The 16,746-nt window shown below is 44.0% G+C and overlaps 1 protein-coding gene across 3 annotated transcripts in view; it reads right to left on the bottom strand.

Annotated features, from left to right (window-relative positions):
- The window catches only part of Intu (inturned planar cell polarity protein), a 76,489-nt gene that overhangs the window by 37,246 nt on the left and 22,497 nt on the right, over window positions 1–16,746 (bottom strand). For all 3 annotated transcript variants that reach the window (XM_076574028.1, XM_006987455.4, XM_016005986.3), the window contains exon 3: window positions 7,760–7,845. In XM_076574028.1, coding sequence (XP_076430143.1) covers window positions 7,760–7,845 — 86 coding nt within the window. The remainder of the gene's footprint in view (window positions 1–7,759; window positions 7,846–16,746) is intronic.

Genomic DNA, 16,746 nt, shown 5'->3' with positions numbered 1-16,746 from the left:
GCAGGTAACACTGTATTAAGGCAGCAAGTTACACTGAGGAAAATACTTAAAGACTAAAAACAATACTAAATAATTCCTATTTTCCTATTTTAATAATTTACTATAAGAGGTGCCATTCTAATTCTAAATATGTGATAAGTACTAATGCGTTATGATCACTTTTAGAAAATAACTTTTATATACTTTCATTCTTAAGTCTCAGGATTTACTGTGGAAGCAAGTTCCTATAGTTTGGAAAGTGTCTCTCAAAAATTCACATGTAAAAGCTCTGCCCATGGTGCAGGGCTAGTGGGAGGCTGGAGGTCTCCATGGAAGCAGGGGCATGCCCTAGGGGGAGTTGTGGGAGCCTGGCCCCTCTTCCTCTTTCTCTCTTTTATTTATTGGTCTTGGGGTAAATAGTTCTGCTTTACTTGCTCCCCAACATTTCCATGTGGCACTCCCACTAAAGGCTTCAAGATAGGGACTCATCTTGTGATGGCCAGTCATTGTCACCTTGATTAGATTTGGAATCACCGAGGAGGCACACAATGGGCCATGTCTGTGAAGGTATTTCCAAGTTTACTGAGGGGAGGACTCACCCTGAATGTGGGTAATACCATCCCCCTTTACTGAATAAAGAGGGAAAAAAAGAAAAAAACCTGCTGAGCATCCACATTCATGCTTCTACTTCCCGGTCTGCCCAGACAGGAAGAATCTCCTCAGAACACTCCTGCAGCCACGCACTCTGCCACGTGTTTCCTGCTGTGGTGGACTTCCCCCTTCAAACCAAGAGACCAAGAGCCGACCTACACTTCCCCTCCCATAAGTTGTATTATGTCAGATATTTGGTTCCAACTATGAGATAAGTAAGAAATACACCTGAGCACAGACTAGAACCTCTAAAACCACAGGCCCAGATAAAGTTTTTCTTATAGGTCAGCTACTTCAGATAGTTCTTACAGGGGCAGATCTAACCGACATGGATCAAAGAGAGGGGTTTAAAATCGTCTTGATGTACATGTTGTTAGGGAAGATGAAGTGGGCGAAGACTAACAGAACTTAGAGAGAGCAGGAAGGGGAAAACGTCAAATGAGAAAGCCCGGTGTCTACAGAGTTTTCTTTACATGTTTTCTGTAAACACAATATGGAAACATGGGCCCTTGGTATTTGGAGACTGTGTCCAAAAAGGCTGAGTAGAAAATTAATTGCTAGAGAAAGAGAGAAAAAAAACTAAACAAAAATTAAAAAATAAAAAATACCCTATGTAAGAATGATCAAGAGTTTTGTTTTTATTTTTTTTATCTGATGAAAATTAACATAAAATTAAAGTACAAAAGAGTTGAAAGCATATGGTTTTAGAAATTATGATCTTAGATCTGAAAATGAATATTTAGGGCCTGTGAGATGGCTCTGTGGGTAAGGCACTTGCCTCCCTGCCTGATGACCTGAGTTTGATCCTTGAGACCACATGATAGCAGGAGGGCCAAGCCCTTCAAGTTGTCCTCTGACTACCAGAAGAGTGTACAATAAATAAATGTTACAAAGAAGCCTTGGTGTGAGGTTCTGACACAAACAGGCTACACAAATCAGCAGTATTTAGTGTGAGAGATGGTGGTTACTCTGGGGGAGGGGGTGTAGGAGGATGCACAGAAAAGGACATCAGAGAAAGAGCCATGGCTCATACCAGGAGGGCATCTTCTCTGGCTGAGGTTCTTGTGGTTGGGAAGGTTTAAAGATTGGGTGGGACTCATCAAAACACAACAAAAAGGAAATGAGTTGATAAACTGAAGGATTTGGAAACTGTACTTGAGAGGCGGCAATGATGTAAAATTTGATACTACTTTGCTATGCTCACGGACAATGATGTATGTGCTTTAAAACTAATTTTAATATTATATTTTGCAAATGCCATTCCCTGCGTTCTGGTGCAAAGACCTTTTCACCTTGCCACAACACAAACCCAAATCAAAACACACCCCACGAAATTGTTCATTAAAATTCTTCAAGGAACTGTTTTAGCACCATTTTGAATTTAAGAAAAGTTGGTTCTATCATAAGAAGATAATTACACTTCAGAAAGACATTTCTGAAGTCCTATATAATAAGCAACAATAAATGCTGAGTTCAGTTGCCTCGACAACATAAGGTATAAGACATAAAGAAAGAGACGAGCACTATTTTTAAAAAAGATTGATAGATGTAAGTATTAAGGGTACTATGTGGCTATAGGGATGAACTTTAATAAGCGATATCTAATAAGTCTTGTTTGAAATGCCTTTTAGTTTCCTGTTGTTCTCCCAGCCTCTAACATGCAAGGAAGTTCACGATCCCACATCTCCTGCCTCCTCACTTGTACAGCCGGCCCGACCTATCCTCATCCCTTCCAGGCTCAGGAATGATGCCCCGGTTCCCTCGGGTCCAGGGATGTGATTTCTATGACCCGTCACCTCCAAGGTCGTGTGGCTTTGGTCATCTCCTCCCTCAGTCTGACTTCAAGCCGTGCTATGTAAGAAGCAATTCATCTTTATCGATGACCCCCCCCCTTCCCACTTCAGCTGGAACCCTCTCCACAGGGGCTCACTGTGGGGCTGTGAGGCCCCGATGCCATGGCAGAGCTGGTCTGCCTGGCACCTGTGAATCAGCCACAGTCTTTGTCACTCTCCGCTGCTCTCTGCTGCCTTATCCTTTCTCTTCCAGCTGGCAAGTGGCAGGGGCTTTCAAAACGCTTCATGAGTAATGCTCAAGGAATTAGTCTAATTGGCTCAGCAAATTCTCTCTCCTCCAGCCTCTTCTCCTTTTGGGCAATCTCATTGTCTTGCTTAAGGTAAAGCTTGGAAAGTTCTTTGGTCTCTAAATCTGAAATACTTCAAAATTTTAGGCTTTCTGAGCATCCGTCAGTGTGGTGTTTTAAACGTTTCAGATTTTTGAGTCTTTAGGGTTTCAGGTTGTTCTGCATTGGGCGGTTCAACCATGCAATTGTCCTAAATTGAATCAATTTCTTTTTCTCTCCCTCCCTCCTCTCCCCCCCCCCTCCTCTCCCCCACTTCTTCCCTGCCCAGCACTCACCCACTCACTTCTGGCTGCAAGCATTTTGAGTAAGGGATACTCAGACTATACTACTATCTAATAAATTCCAAGCCCAGACTTCTCCAGTTATCTAACACAGCTGTTCCTCCTGCAATCCAGAAGCAGTCAAGGACTGCCTGCTGCATCTGATGAAGTCTGCGGTGGTTTGAATGTAACTGACCCCCCATAAACTCACAGAGAGTGGCACTATTAGGAGGTGCAGCTTTGTTGGAGTAGTTGTGGCCCTGTTGGAGGAAGTGTGTCACTGTGGGGAAGGCTTGAGGTCTCATATATGTTCAAGCCACACCCAGTGTCTCAGTTCACTTCCTGTTGCCTGCCAATCAAGATGTAGGACTCAGCTCCAGCACCATGTCTGCCTGCATGCCGCCATGTACCACTATGATAACAATGGACTAAGCTTCTGAAACTGTAAGCCAGCGCCAATGAAATGTTTTCCTTTATAAGAGTTGCCGGGATTATGGTGTCTCTTCACAGCAATAGAAATCCCAAGTAAAACACAGTCACACATTCACTGTTCAGTCTGTCTTAATGTGTAGGAGTTCTCTAGCCTTTTTCATGATGTGCACACGTGCGCGCGCGCACGCACGCGCGCTAGGCTTTGTAAGCCAGGGCCTTGCACATGCTAAGCACACACTCTACCATTATTCCACAACCCAACACCCTTATGCTAAGACTTTTGAAGCATCCATAAAAAACATCAAAAACAAAAACACAAAACTAGTTTTGAAATGTTAAAATGGACTTTTTTGTGTATCACTAAGTAGATGGGTTTCACCTCTGCAATTCTCACCAGCACACACCAGTAGAGATGGAAGTGGATTTGAAGACTTCCCTTTAGATCCCCTCTGATTACAGTTGAGGAAACTAGATCTGGACTCTCTGGGAGGTGTTGCATGGAGGACTGATCTGTTCTCCTAGTGCCTCCTTCCCGTTACACTGTCTCAGAGGCCACTGTCTGCTGGAGAACGGGAAGCTGCAGACTTGGTTATACTCTAAGTGCGTGTCTAAGATGTCACTGTTGGGTATGTCCAGGATTAACGTCTCCCGTGGAATCACTCATAAACCTACACTCAATCCTCCTCTCTTGTTGCTGAAGGGACTGTTTCACACACGCACAGACACCTTGGACAGGTCTATCTCAGTAGGGTCTGGTCCATCAAGACACCAGGATGCACACAGGTTGAGAGAGAAAGGAAGGAATATGCTCTGGGTTAGTTTGAAATTTGGTACTTTGAGTAACTGATTCTGCGACTTTAGGGAAATCACTAAGAAGTTCCTAAATTTTCTCTCTTCCTTAGGATCTCATCATCCAGTCTAGTCTGGCTCACAATCCTCCTGCCTCAGCCCCTTGGGTGCTCCAGACTCCTCTTCTTTATGTATAAAATAGGACCACTAACCACTGGACGCTTACAGGTCTTATGGTTAGGACCCAACATGTCAGAAAATCTATATGAAGAAGTAAGTGGAGGAGCACTCAGGGAACACTGTAGAAGAGGTGTCAACAAGTCCGTAAGAGCCAGGGGTCTGCGAACAAGTGTCTTCCGGACATGAAACTGCCCTCAGGAACCCACAGCAACTGTGGCTACCTGCACAAGACCTGCAGGGGATCAGGCCAGCCCGCTTTACCGCATGGATGGAGGGGGGGGGGTGGCTCACAAGGAGTTCCTGGCAGTGAATGGCCACTGAAGGAGCGAGATCATCTTTTTTTCACTGGTGTGTCTCATGGTAGTTGACCACGTTCCACACACATGCACATACACACAGCTCTAATTTGACTGGGAGGGGGCATGAAGTCAGGAGAGGGATGCACTGGGTGGAGAGTTCAGGAGGAATGGAGGGAGAGGAAATGGGGATTGGATAGGACAAAAAAATACACTGCATTTATCCATGGAAGTATTAAAGAATAATTTTTTTTTAGTTAAGCAATTTTAGGAAGAAGCAATTTGTTGCTGTGACATCTACACCCAATGGCAGTTCAGGACCCCGAGGAGCTGCTTTACTGGAAGTGTCTGAGAAATGGGTAGAAAAGCCTGGGTAGAATCTCTAAGTAGCTTGGGTGAGGAGTTCTGCTAAGGGTTTAGAAAACCAGATGCCTGACAGAAATGCAAAATGCAGACAGCAAAGACCAGGCTCATCCGGTTCCAGACAGAAATGAAGACTCCGTTGGTAACTGGATACATCAACCTTTCTACATGGTGGCAAAGAGATGGAATGCATTTTACCTATGCACTAAAACTTTGTGAGACACTGAATTTAAAGGTGACAGAAAACTAATCTAACAGGAAATCTCAAGGCCACACAACATTCAGGCTGTAGCATTGTGTTGTTTGCTAATTTTAGCCAGATTAACAGTGAGAATCAGGAGCAAAAAACTGGACAGAAACATTTGAAAAACTTACATTTTAGCCAGAAATGGAGTATGTTGAAAGTTTCTGCCAGTAAATAGGCAGAGATTGGCACTGTTAAGAAGAGGCCAAGGATGTTGGGCAGTGGTGGCGCACGCCTTTATCCCAGCACTTGGGAGGCAGAGGTAGGCAGATCTTTGTGAGTTCGAGGCCAGCCTGGACTACAGAATGAGTTCCAGGAAAGGCTCCAAAGCTACACAGAGAAATCTTATCTAAAAAAAAAAAAAAAAAGAGGCCAAGGCCTCTGCATTGGGACAGCAGGAAGGATATTCTGAGGGTACTCAGGAATTAACCAGGACTCCCCAGCCCCTCACAGCCCATCCCCAGCTCAAAAGTGGAACACTATAACTCTTCTCAAGAGGACACCTCTGAAAACCCATACCGCACAGGTATGGTCAGTGCAGTTTCTCTAGGATTCTTTATCTTGTTCAACGGGTAAGGTGCTCAGGAACCACTGCGGCCAAGGCTCCCATGATTTTGACGGTGGGATGCTAGTTTGGCAGGCATGCAGCATGTGAGAACTGTAGGGCCCTGGAGGCTTCAGCCAAAAATTTAAAGAAAAGTGTAGACCACAGAGTGTGTGGCAAGTCTCTGTGGGCAGCCCCTGACAGCCACGCGTGACGCTGACGTGGAAAACCTAGAAAGTCAGACGCCAGGAACACGGGGCACTGGTGCGGGGAAGCTGCAGACGGCAAGCAGAGCCAGCCCGAGAGAGCTGCCATATGGGCTGCAGCCAGCAAGGCCACGGGGGTGGGAGTGCCAAGGCCTGGCGCACACACCACGCCACTGTATATCCAAGGGGGCAGGCCAGGCCGTTCAGTTTTTGTCTTGCTTAGGTCTGAGTCTTCCTCATTCTCTCCGTTTCTTCCTATGTGATGAGAATGCTTATGACATCACCTGGGAAATAAGCGGTTTAGTCTCATTTGGGTGGAGGCTCACATCTAAGTGTTCACTGCCTTGAGGAGTCTGTGGGCTCAGGCTTTTGAGCAATGAGGACCCGTGAAAGCTTTGGAAATTCTTGGAGATGGACTCGATGCATTTTTGTGATAATACGGGCACACACCTGTGAATCCGGGATATAATGTTCCATGTGGGGCCTTAAATGCCTCCTTGATGCCCATATGCTAAAGACTTGGATGCCAGCATTCGGCACTGCCAAAGGTAGTGGAGCCTTTGAGAGCTCCAGGAGAGGTGAGGGCAGTGGAGGAATGCTCCTGAGGAAGACATCTGGGCCTAGCACCTTCCTGTCTCTGTATTTGCTTCCTGGCTGTCAGGAAGTGGGTGACATTGTCCCAGTATTACCCCTCACAACAGGCTCTGCCTCTTCACAGCAGCTTCCCCCACAAAAAAACAGCCACCTGACCGTGGACTGAACCCTCTGAACCCGTGAACCAAATAACCCTTTCCACCTGCAGAGTCGCTTTCCTCGGGGACTGTGCCACATGACAGAAAGCTGGAGGGACACACTGGCAGTGCATGCCGTCGGCTGACGCCACAGAGTAACGCAAGCTCTCTGTCCTCTCCTCCAGCCTCCATCACCTCCTAGTGTACACAGCCCCAGAGAAAACACTAGTTAGGCTTCAAAAGAACCAAAGCCATATCAAAAAATGGGCTGGGCTTATGGTGCACACATTTGATCTCAGTACTTGAGAGGAAGAGGCAGGAGATCTCTGTGAGTTCCAGGACAGCTTCGGCTACATAGAAAGATTCAAAAACCTAAAAACTAAAAATTTTTTTTTTTTTTACAATATGAGAGATTTTAAATCAGAGAATATAAAGTCCACAGCTTATATATTTACTTACTTACTCAATTTTTTTTTTTTTTTTTTTTGAGACAAGGTCTCTCTACATAGTCCTGGCTGTCCTGGAACTCACTATGATGACCAGGCTGGCCTTGAACTCACACACTTGCCTTTACCGCCCGGGTGCTGGGATGAAAGGCATGCATCCCCACACCTGGCCACGGCTTTTAAAGGACTCTTCTCAGGGCTATGCTGTCATTGGCCAACATGGGCATTCTAAAGGTAAGCTGACAGCTGTGTTCACTTTTATTACTGCTGCGGCCGCCTTTACTTAGGATGTTTTATTTGTAGATACCCCTCTCCTTTCAGAACAGAGTTCCCGAGCTACGTGTTAGCAAGAGGCGAAACTGCCCTTGGTGCTCAAGCCTCACCGTCACTCACTCATTACACGGGAGGATAACTTCAGGATCTGAAAAAAAACCAAACAGCACAGAACGTATGCACTTTAAGCAACACTGTATACAATATGGTAAGGGATGGCCACACCTGCATTGGTCCAGGGATGCAAGACAGAACTCTCTCTATGTTTTCAGAAGTCACATCTACATCATTCACAGCAACAAGGACATCGCCTAAAAACAGAAAAACAAAAGACAACTGTGTGAATACCCCAAACCAAAAAGTTCCAGAATTGCGGCATGAGAAGACAGCTATCCAGACTTCCTCAAGGGTATAATGGAAAATGTGGTAGATTCAGGGACTTATTCAAGGTTATTCTGAACATTAATGACACAGCCAATCACCCAACTCGTCCATTATGCCTCCCAACACTGCACCATAACTCTCTGCAAACCATGAATATGTAAAGATAGGAACATTCCTAGTCTTGGTATAACTGAGAGTCATGTGAACCCAAAGGACAAATGGAAAATTTTTTAACATAGACCAAGCATTGCACTTAACAAAATTGAATCTAACCACTCAGACCCATAGCTTTAAAAAGATCTGGCTTCAATTTTAATTAAATCCATGTGGTAAATCCCAACGCACTGGGCTATTTGCTGCCATCACTGACTGGTGTCTACACAGCGGGCCTTTGTACCACAGCTTCCGACAGCACCAACCCGTCAAGTACATTTTAGTCAAAATCTTCTTCCCCATGGCTGTTCTTCATCAGTCTTCTACCTAATTTCAAAGTCAAGAGCACCATTAAAATGAAGTTTTACTTTCAAACTAATGACACACAACTCTTGCCCAAAGACAGTGAGACAATTTACTCTTGGGTTAAATATGAGCGTTCATGGTCCACAAACTCAGATTCAGGGTGACCCAAACATGTTCTGCTGCGGAAGTGAACATAAGCCAGAATAAAAGGAAGCTGCGAATCAGCAGTTACCAAATTACTGGTGAGGGTCCCAGGTAGGTGAGCTAGCACAGCAGGGCAGGGGGAGCCTCCATAAGTGTCAGATGCTTTCTGGGGAGAGTCGGGACTTGGGGGTTAGTGGAAGCTCGTGTTTTGCTAAGAATACACTGCCAAAGCTCTAGCTGACAGTCAAAAGGCTGTACATGGGAAAGTGATGTGAGCCTAAGAGACAGACACAGGCTGGGCAATGATTAGGGCAGAGACAGTCCAAGACAACTTGGGTCTGCATCTTCAACACCCCAAATCTCCTCAATCACGAAGTTCTAACCAGTCACTCGGTCCTGTCGAGTCCTCAGCCAAGGGGGTAGCTTTTTCTCTGGGACCTTCAGTTTATAAGAACATAATTAAAAGTAATATCAAAGCCCCAGTAAGCTGTGTTAAAAAAAAATCACAAATACATCTAGGACACTGTCTCATCATTCCAAACTTTACAAGTCAAGTCCTGTCCTACACTACTGCATACGAGAATCAAGACAAGAGTTTACAAAGACCAACTCTCTACTCTCAGGAAGCTTGAGGGGGTAGTGAGCGTGTAAGTGGGTAAAAAAATAACAATGGGTTCTGCACATCTTACAAACCAAGGCATCAGGTCTGTCCTCTGTCATCCTTTCAAGAGTATTTGCACAGTGAACAGCTTGAATGTCAGAGAAAATGTCTGTGTCTTAGGCACAGCTCAAGTCTGCTTACTGTACAGTGTGACAAGGACACACTCTCTCTCTAAATAAAATGTAAAAAAAAAAATTTTTGAAAAGAATGCCTCTTAAGTGAGACAGTTGTGTAGCCTGATCTGCTTAAGGGGCCCCTGGCAGTGGGATCAGGATCCGTCCCTGGTGCATGAGCGGGCTTTTTGGAGCCTATTACCTATGGTGGGACACCTTGCACAGCCTTAATGCAGGGGGAGGGGCTTGGCCCTGCCTCAACTGAATGTACCAGGCTCTGCTGATTCCCTGTGGGAGGCTTTACTCTGTCAGAGAAGGGAGTGGAGGGTGGGCTGGGGAGGGGGACGCTGGGGAGGGGGACGCTGGGGAGGGCGGGAGGAAGGAAGAGAGGGGGATCTGTGGTTGGAATGTAAAATGAATAAAAAAATTTCTTAATAAAAATATGGAAAAAAAAAGAATGTCTCTACTGTGGTAGGCTGAGATGGTCACATAGAATCTGTGGCTTACTAGTACACAACTTTGCTCCTCAGTAGATTAGTTCTGGAGCCTCTGCCAGCCTTATCATTCCAGCTATGACTATTTTTGAACACTAAGTCATCTTTACTATGCTCACCAAAATGAAGAATGAGATGTTTTTATTCTTTTAAGCCTCTCAAGCAGCAAACATTTTTGTGCTGGTACATAGTTTATAGAACTGTAATTTTATTGGTCAAATGACATAACTTATAATGTAAATATCCATACGTTCGTTTGACAATTTTGTGCTTAAAATTTTTAAAACACTAATTTGTAAGTGTCTCAATAGACATTTTTGTGCCCATAGTTTTCCTTCCTCCATTTGTGTGTGTGATATATGCACACATGTATGTGGGTCTGTGTACCCATGTGAACAAAAGGACGGGGGGGGGGGGATCGAATGTTCTGCTCTGTCACTGCCTGCCATATTCCCTTGTGACAGTCTCTTCCTGAACCTGGAGCTAGGCCTGGCAGCCAGCCCCAGAGATCCTCCTGTCCCCCATACCAATGGGGTTACAAGGGCATCTGGGAGCAATGCCTCCATTTTTTTTAAGTGGATACTGGATGTTTGAACTCAGGTCCTCATGCTCTCAGCTCCTTTTTTTCTATTTTCATCTAGGCTTAACAAACTTCTTCTGTTAAGGACCACACAGAAAACATTTCCGGCTTCGGTAGGTAAATGGTCTGTGTTCAACTGAACAACTCTCCCACTGGCTCCATCCTGAACTCAGCCACAGACAACAGATAAAGAGGTGGGGCTGTGTGCAACAATATTTTATTTACCCATATTTGGGTACCCAAGACTTTTCCTATGCTGTGCATTATTTAAGCTTTTTAGACAATCTGTATAAACACAGGCGGTAAACCTGATGTGACCTGCCAGCTCTAATTTGCCTATCTGTTCTGAATGGTTTTTCAAGATACATGTCCAGAAATGAAGTCAATGGGTTAAATTATACACTGTTGCAGAGTGATACTCATGTCTAAATTATATTTTGACTAGCATAAGCAATTTCTTTTCCTCTTTTTTTCATCAATGAGAAATAAATCCATCTATAGAAGCAACCAACACCACAGGCCAGAGAGTCTGAGTCGGATGAGAACACGGGCCCAGGTCTAACAGTGAGGAGCAGTTTGCTCCTGAATAGCTGCTGTTAATGCCTCTGTCCCACTTCTGCAGAAGGAAATAACTAACTGCAGCAGCGGCTTCCCAGGGAGGAGACACTAAAATCCTGTCCTTCCAACAAACAGTGCTCTAGCCTCTTCCTGACAGCAGGAAAGCATGAGAAGAGAAACACTGTGGGGGCCAGAACAGGACAGAGATGCTGTCTGTAAGGAAGTCAGAAGGTCACAAAGAATACAAACAGGGAAATAAAAACCCATTCCAAAAAGAAGATGAAAATTCATAGAGAACAACATATTAGGTGTTCATAAAACCAAACCCATCTTTTACAAAAAAAAACATTTCAAATACTTCAGTTGGAAAAAAAGATTCAACAACAATGCAATGAAAACAGTCTATATAAAATGGAATATTAGCCAAGCATGGTAGATTGTTGTTGGTTGCATTTTACTCTTAGCTCTTTGGGGGTCCACCACCCAGCTCCCAAATAAATTACATGGAGGCCTATTCTTACTTATAAATGCCTGGCCTTAGCTTGGCTTGTTTTTTGCCAGCTTTTCTTAACTTGAAATTATCCCATGTACCTTTTGCCTCTGGGCTTTTGCCTTTCCTAACTTCTGTATATCTTACTTGCATTCTTATTCTGTGGCTGGCCCCTAACATCCTCCTCTCCTTGTTCTCTTGCTCGTTCTTCTCCCAGATTTCTCCTTCTATTTATTCTCTCTGCTCACCAGCCCTATCTATCCTTTCTCCTGCCTTGCTATTGGCCATTCAGCTCTTTATTAGACCATCAGGTGTTTTAGATAGGCAAAGTAATACAGCTTCACAGAGTTAAACAAATGCAACATAAAAGAATGCTACACATCTTTGTATCATTAAACAAATATTCCACAGCATAAACAAATGTAACACATCTTAAATAATATTCTACAACAGCAGATATGCCTATAATCGCATCAGTTGAGGGCTGAGGCAGGAGGACTGTAGGTCTGAGATCAGCCTGTACTAGGGGGTGAATTCTAGGTTAGCTTGGGGTACACAGTGAGAACTGGGCTCAAGAAAACACCAGAACTAAACATAACAACAACGCCAAGGAATTCTACATGGCAGCCACATGGAACTTCCCTTTCTTTCTCTTATAAAGAAGACATCGCTGTGTGTGGGGTGGGGGGCTACATACAAGCCACAGTATACACATGAAGGTCGCAGGACAACATGGGATGCTGGTCCTTGCCTTCCACTTTGCTTGAGACAGGGTCTCTTGTTCACCACTGCTGCAAATGCCAGACTAGATGGTCATGAGCTTCCAGGGACTCCTGTCTCAACCTCTCTCCTTGCACAGGAGCACGAAGATCACCCATGGATACTGTTGCATCTGGTTTTACACGGGGGCTAGGGATCTGAACACACGACCTCACGCAGCAAGAGCCTGAGCCAATTCCATAGCCCAACAGAGATATACTTCTCAGAGATGTAGTTTGAATCACAGAAAAGACACAGAGAGTGTATATAATGAGATACAAGAGAATACATACATACATACATACACACACACACACACACACACACACACACACACACACTCCCATTGACATAAAGTTGAAGAACGAGCTAAATCAATTCTGTTCACAGAAGGCTCAAGGCTGCCTTATGAAGTACCTTTAACCATCTAGGTACTGAAAATGTTGACTCTTGACCCAAGAAGGTAGTTAAACAGGACAATGCACACATCAAAATGATCAATGTACACTTATGAATGGGTATCATACCTCAAAAACATTTCTGAAGAATGAGCACGCATCTTCAAAAAATTTAAAGAAAAACATAAGCTACGTATGTCATAGAAAACAAATCCACAGTTGAGGACTTAAGAAACGATACAAAATAGCTTGGAATTAAAATCTTCATTCTTTATCAGAAAGTGTCTTCACAGGGGGTGGGGAGGAGAGTAATCTGGAAAATTAATGTGTGAAATGAGCATGATGGTGTATATTTGTAATCCCAACACTTGGGAGGCTGAGGCAGGAGAATAAAATGCTTCAGATCAACCTATGGACTACATAGTAAATTCTTGTCTCAAAAAACAATAAAAAACAATGAATAGATAAATATTATTTATAAATAGATAGATAATGTATGATTTCCTTTTCTCCTTTCTTGTATTTAAAAAAATCCAGTTATCCACCTGTCCCCGACTCCCAGAAGCCAGCAAGATGGTGGAAGTGGAGCAGAAGAAGAAACAGGCGGTCTGCAAGCTCACCTACATGCCATGGACCTGAACCAGCTGCTGGCTATCTCCTATGAGCAGCTGATGCAGTTGGACAGCTCCCATCTGCGGCCGCTTGGAAGCAGGACTCCCTACTTAAGTGGCTGAGAAAGGCCAAGAAGGAGGCGCCACCCATGGAGAAGCCCCAGGTGGTAAAGACTCACCTGAGGAACTCAATCATCCTGCCCCAAATGGAGGACAGCATGGTGGGCATGTATGATGGCAAGACTTTCAACCAGGTGGAAATCAAGCTAGAGATGAGTTCTCTATCACTTACAAGCCCATGAAGTGCAGCTGGCCTGGCACCGGTACCATCCACCCCTCCTGCTTTATCCCCTCCAAGAAGCCATGGCCAAAAGACTCAGGTTTAGTCCCTGAGGGAAAAAAAAATCCAGTTATGACCAAAATATTGAAGAAAAATGCCCCACCAAGGCAGCTTTCATGGTGCAGGTAGGAGTAAATTCTATTTGCTCCGGTCTGAAGATGCCAGCTGGCTACCACTTTCAGCTGATTGCCAAACTATAAGAAAACACTTAGAAACAGAAATGTAGGTGGCACCACCCCCAAAGGACAGAAAGTTTCTGAGATCCAAGCAAAGAAAATAAATGCAGGATGGGCTCTGTTGTTGTGAAAGGATACAAGAGAAACATCACTGGCCTGTCTTACTGATGATGACAGGCACAGTTTCAGCAGACAAGCCGCACTCACAGAGAGAGGCCGGAAATCAAGATGTGTGTGTGTGTGTGTGTGTGTGTGTGTGTGTACGCATCGCCACAGAAGACAACTGTGCAGAGTGTCCTAACTGTGGTCATCTAAATACAGAGGCCGACAATCTCAGATACTGATGGAGCTGAGATCTTCAGAGATCTCACGTCATCAAATGCAGACATAGGAAAAAGATACCTTTTTATTGGTGAAGGAAAATGAGAGCCAGGTTTTACAGCACATGCCTGTATCCTAGCTTTTGGGATGTGGAGGCAGGAGACTGAGGAGTTCAAGGCCAGCACTGGTACATATGTGAGGAAGGCTCCATGTGTTTATGTGCATACCCAATGTTTGCATGCAAAGCTAACTTAGTAACAGTGCATCCCCTTGGAGCCTAATCTGAAAAATAAATAAAATGTATTGAAACTTTCTAAGAGGTGTTATATAATTTATACCGCTAGTATTAGAGATAATGGATAAGTGTGTGTCAGGGGAACATAACCATAAAAACCACACAGACACACAAAAACAATCCAAGACATATAAAACACTGTTGACTGTGGTGGTAATCTAATTGTACTGAAATATTATTTTGATTGTATGTTAATAAATAAAGTTGTCTGGGGGTCAGAGCTATTAGAGCCATAGCAAGAGTGTGGCAGTGGTGGCACACGCCTTTAATCCCATAGATATCTGTGTGTTCAGGGTCAGAGCTATTAGAGCCATAGCAAGAGTGTGGCGGTGGTGGCACACGCCTTTAATCCCATAAGATCTCTGTGTGTTCAGGGATACAGTCAGCATTGGAGACATATGCCTTTAAGACCTAGGGGGCTGTACATTCAGACAGTGACAAGGCAGTCATGTGTTTGGGTTTACAACCAATGAGAAGGCAGAACAACATACTATAAAAAAATGAACCGACAGGAAGTAGGTCTCTTTTCGCGAAGCTGGGACAGCAGGAGGAAGGGTGAGATTTTAGCTCTGAGCTCTGACTTCTCGGCTTTCTCTTTTACATTGTTTCTGTGTTTCTTATTTAATAAGACGGTTGGTTACATCTATAGTTGACACTTTAAAATAATAGATGGAAAAATAACTAAAGATTCAAAAACAAAATCCCCCCAAAGCTGAAAAGAATATCCAGCATATAAAGAAGTATACAACATGGACAGATTATGGATAACAGCTTGGCGGTTACCCCTGGTTTTTCATGATCACAAGCATATCTGAGGGTCTTGAATTGTGATGAACAGCAGTTTGTTTTATTCAAGGGCACAGTCCTTGAAGTCCATGCACAGTCTCTGCATGGGGTTGCTCTTTCTGAAGCTCCTCAAATCCATATATACCAACACGAACATTCCTAATTAAATGTTCCTATCCTCAGCTCTCCCTGGAGGGTGTGGGAAGCCATTCCACATGCACTTGTATCCAGACCACACATCTGGCGGAACAGCAATGAGATGGAACAGCACTCTTGCCGCCTGAGCGTCTTTCTATACTGCCCTGCACTCCCTAAGTAGTCGGTAACTTTACTTTGCTGGCTTCCACCAACTAGGTGTTCACCCACTAAAAGCCCCTGGAGCTACAGCAGCTAGATGAGTGCCAGTGCAGACAAATGAAATACTGGAAGGTCAATCCTCTCCCCAGAAGTCAATCTTCCACCTTTCTCATGTGGCCTTTTCTCCATGAGAAGTGCGTGTGTGTGTGTGTGTGTGTGTGTGTGTGTGTGTGTGTGTGTGTTACGTGTACAAGTGTGTGGGAGTTTGTTCCCATGTATATGCAGAGGCCAGACAAGAAGTTGGTGTCTTCCTCTATCACTCTGTGCCCTGAGACAGGGCCCCTCACTGAATTACAGCTGCTGTTTTGGCTAGGTCACATCGTATTGTAAGATGATATGGAGATGCATTTTGGAATCCATGCTCTGACAGATATCCTGACCTGTCTCCTTGGAGCTAGTTCTGTGATGTTCTGTCATATCATCCGACACCGTGACACTGTCTGCCTATTTCTAACATGCTTCTTCCACTACTACATCAGCTCTCTACACAAGCAGTCAGAGTATCACCGTAACCTTCGCATGCCTGACACTTAATAGACACTCAAATGTGTTCTGAATCGATGAACAAACAATGAAATTTAGACTTCGACTCAGACACATTTTAAAATGTGTCTAAAATTCCTGTTTTAAGCTGGGTCAGCTGAAAAGACTGGCACCTTTTCAGATGGTTACAAGTTTGAAGTTTTGTTAAGAATGAACTTTCAGAGCCAGTGAGACGTTCGGTCAGTAAACGCACTTGCCAACAAGCCCGGTGAGTTGAGGTCCAAGCCCAGAACCCATATGATGGCAGGAGAGACCCATGCCCACAAGCTGTCCCCTGACCTCCACACATGTCAGCTACATGTGCCCAGGCACAGACAACTAAACAACTATAAGAAAGAGTATATTTTCACATTTGATTAATCTATCATTATAAAGTAGAATAGGGTTGCTAATTAACTCACACATTATATCACATAACTTGAAATCAGCAACACAAAAATACGCATTTTAATATGTCCAAAATAACTTGTATTTTTCCTCTCAAAACTGGGATATTTTAGAGGAGTGCCCTTACAAAGGAACTTACGTATAATACCACTGTCATTAAGAAGGTCAACTGAAACAGTCTACAGCCACTCCAAGAACTTGGTGTCCTCAAGTGCAAACATACAATTTAAAAGTATTTTTATTCATAAATTACATATTTTTGTATCATGTTATTGGATACAGCTGTTTCAGCCTAAATGATCACTGTAGAATCAACTTACTTTCTTCTCTTTGTCAGCAACCATAAGCAAGATGAA

Source organism: Peromyscus maniculatus, chromosome 6, assembly GCF_049852395.1.
Source record: "Peromyscus maniculatus bairdii isolate BWxNUB_F1_BW_parent chromosome 6, HU_Pman_BW_mat_3.1, whole genome shotgun sequence".
Lineage (NCBI taxonomy): Eukaryota > Metazoa > Chordata > Mammalia > Rodentia > Cricetidae > Peromyscus > Peromyscus maniculatus.
Note: the sequence above shows the minus strand (reverse complement) of the source record. Positions and strands in the feature narration are given on the sequence as shown.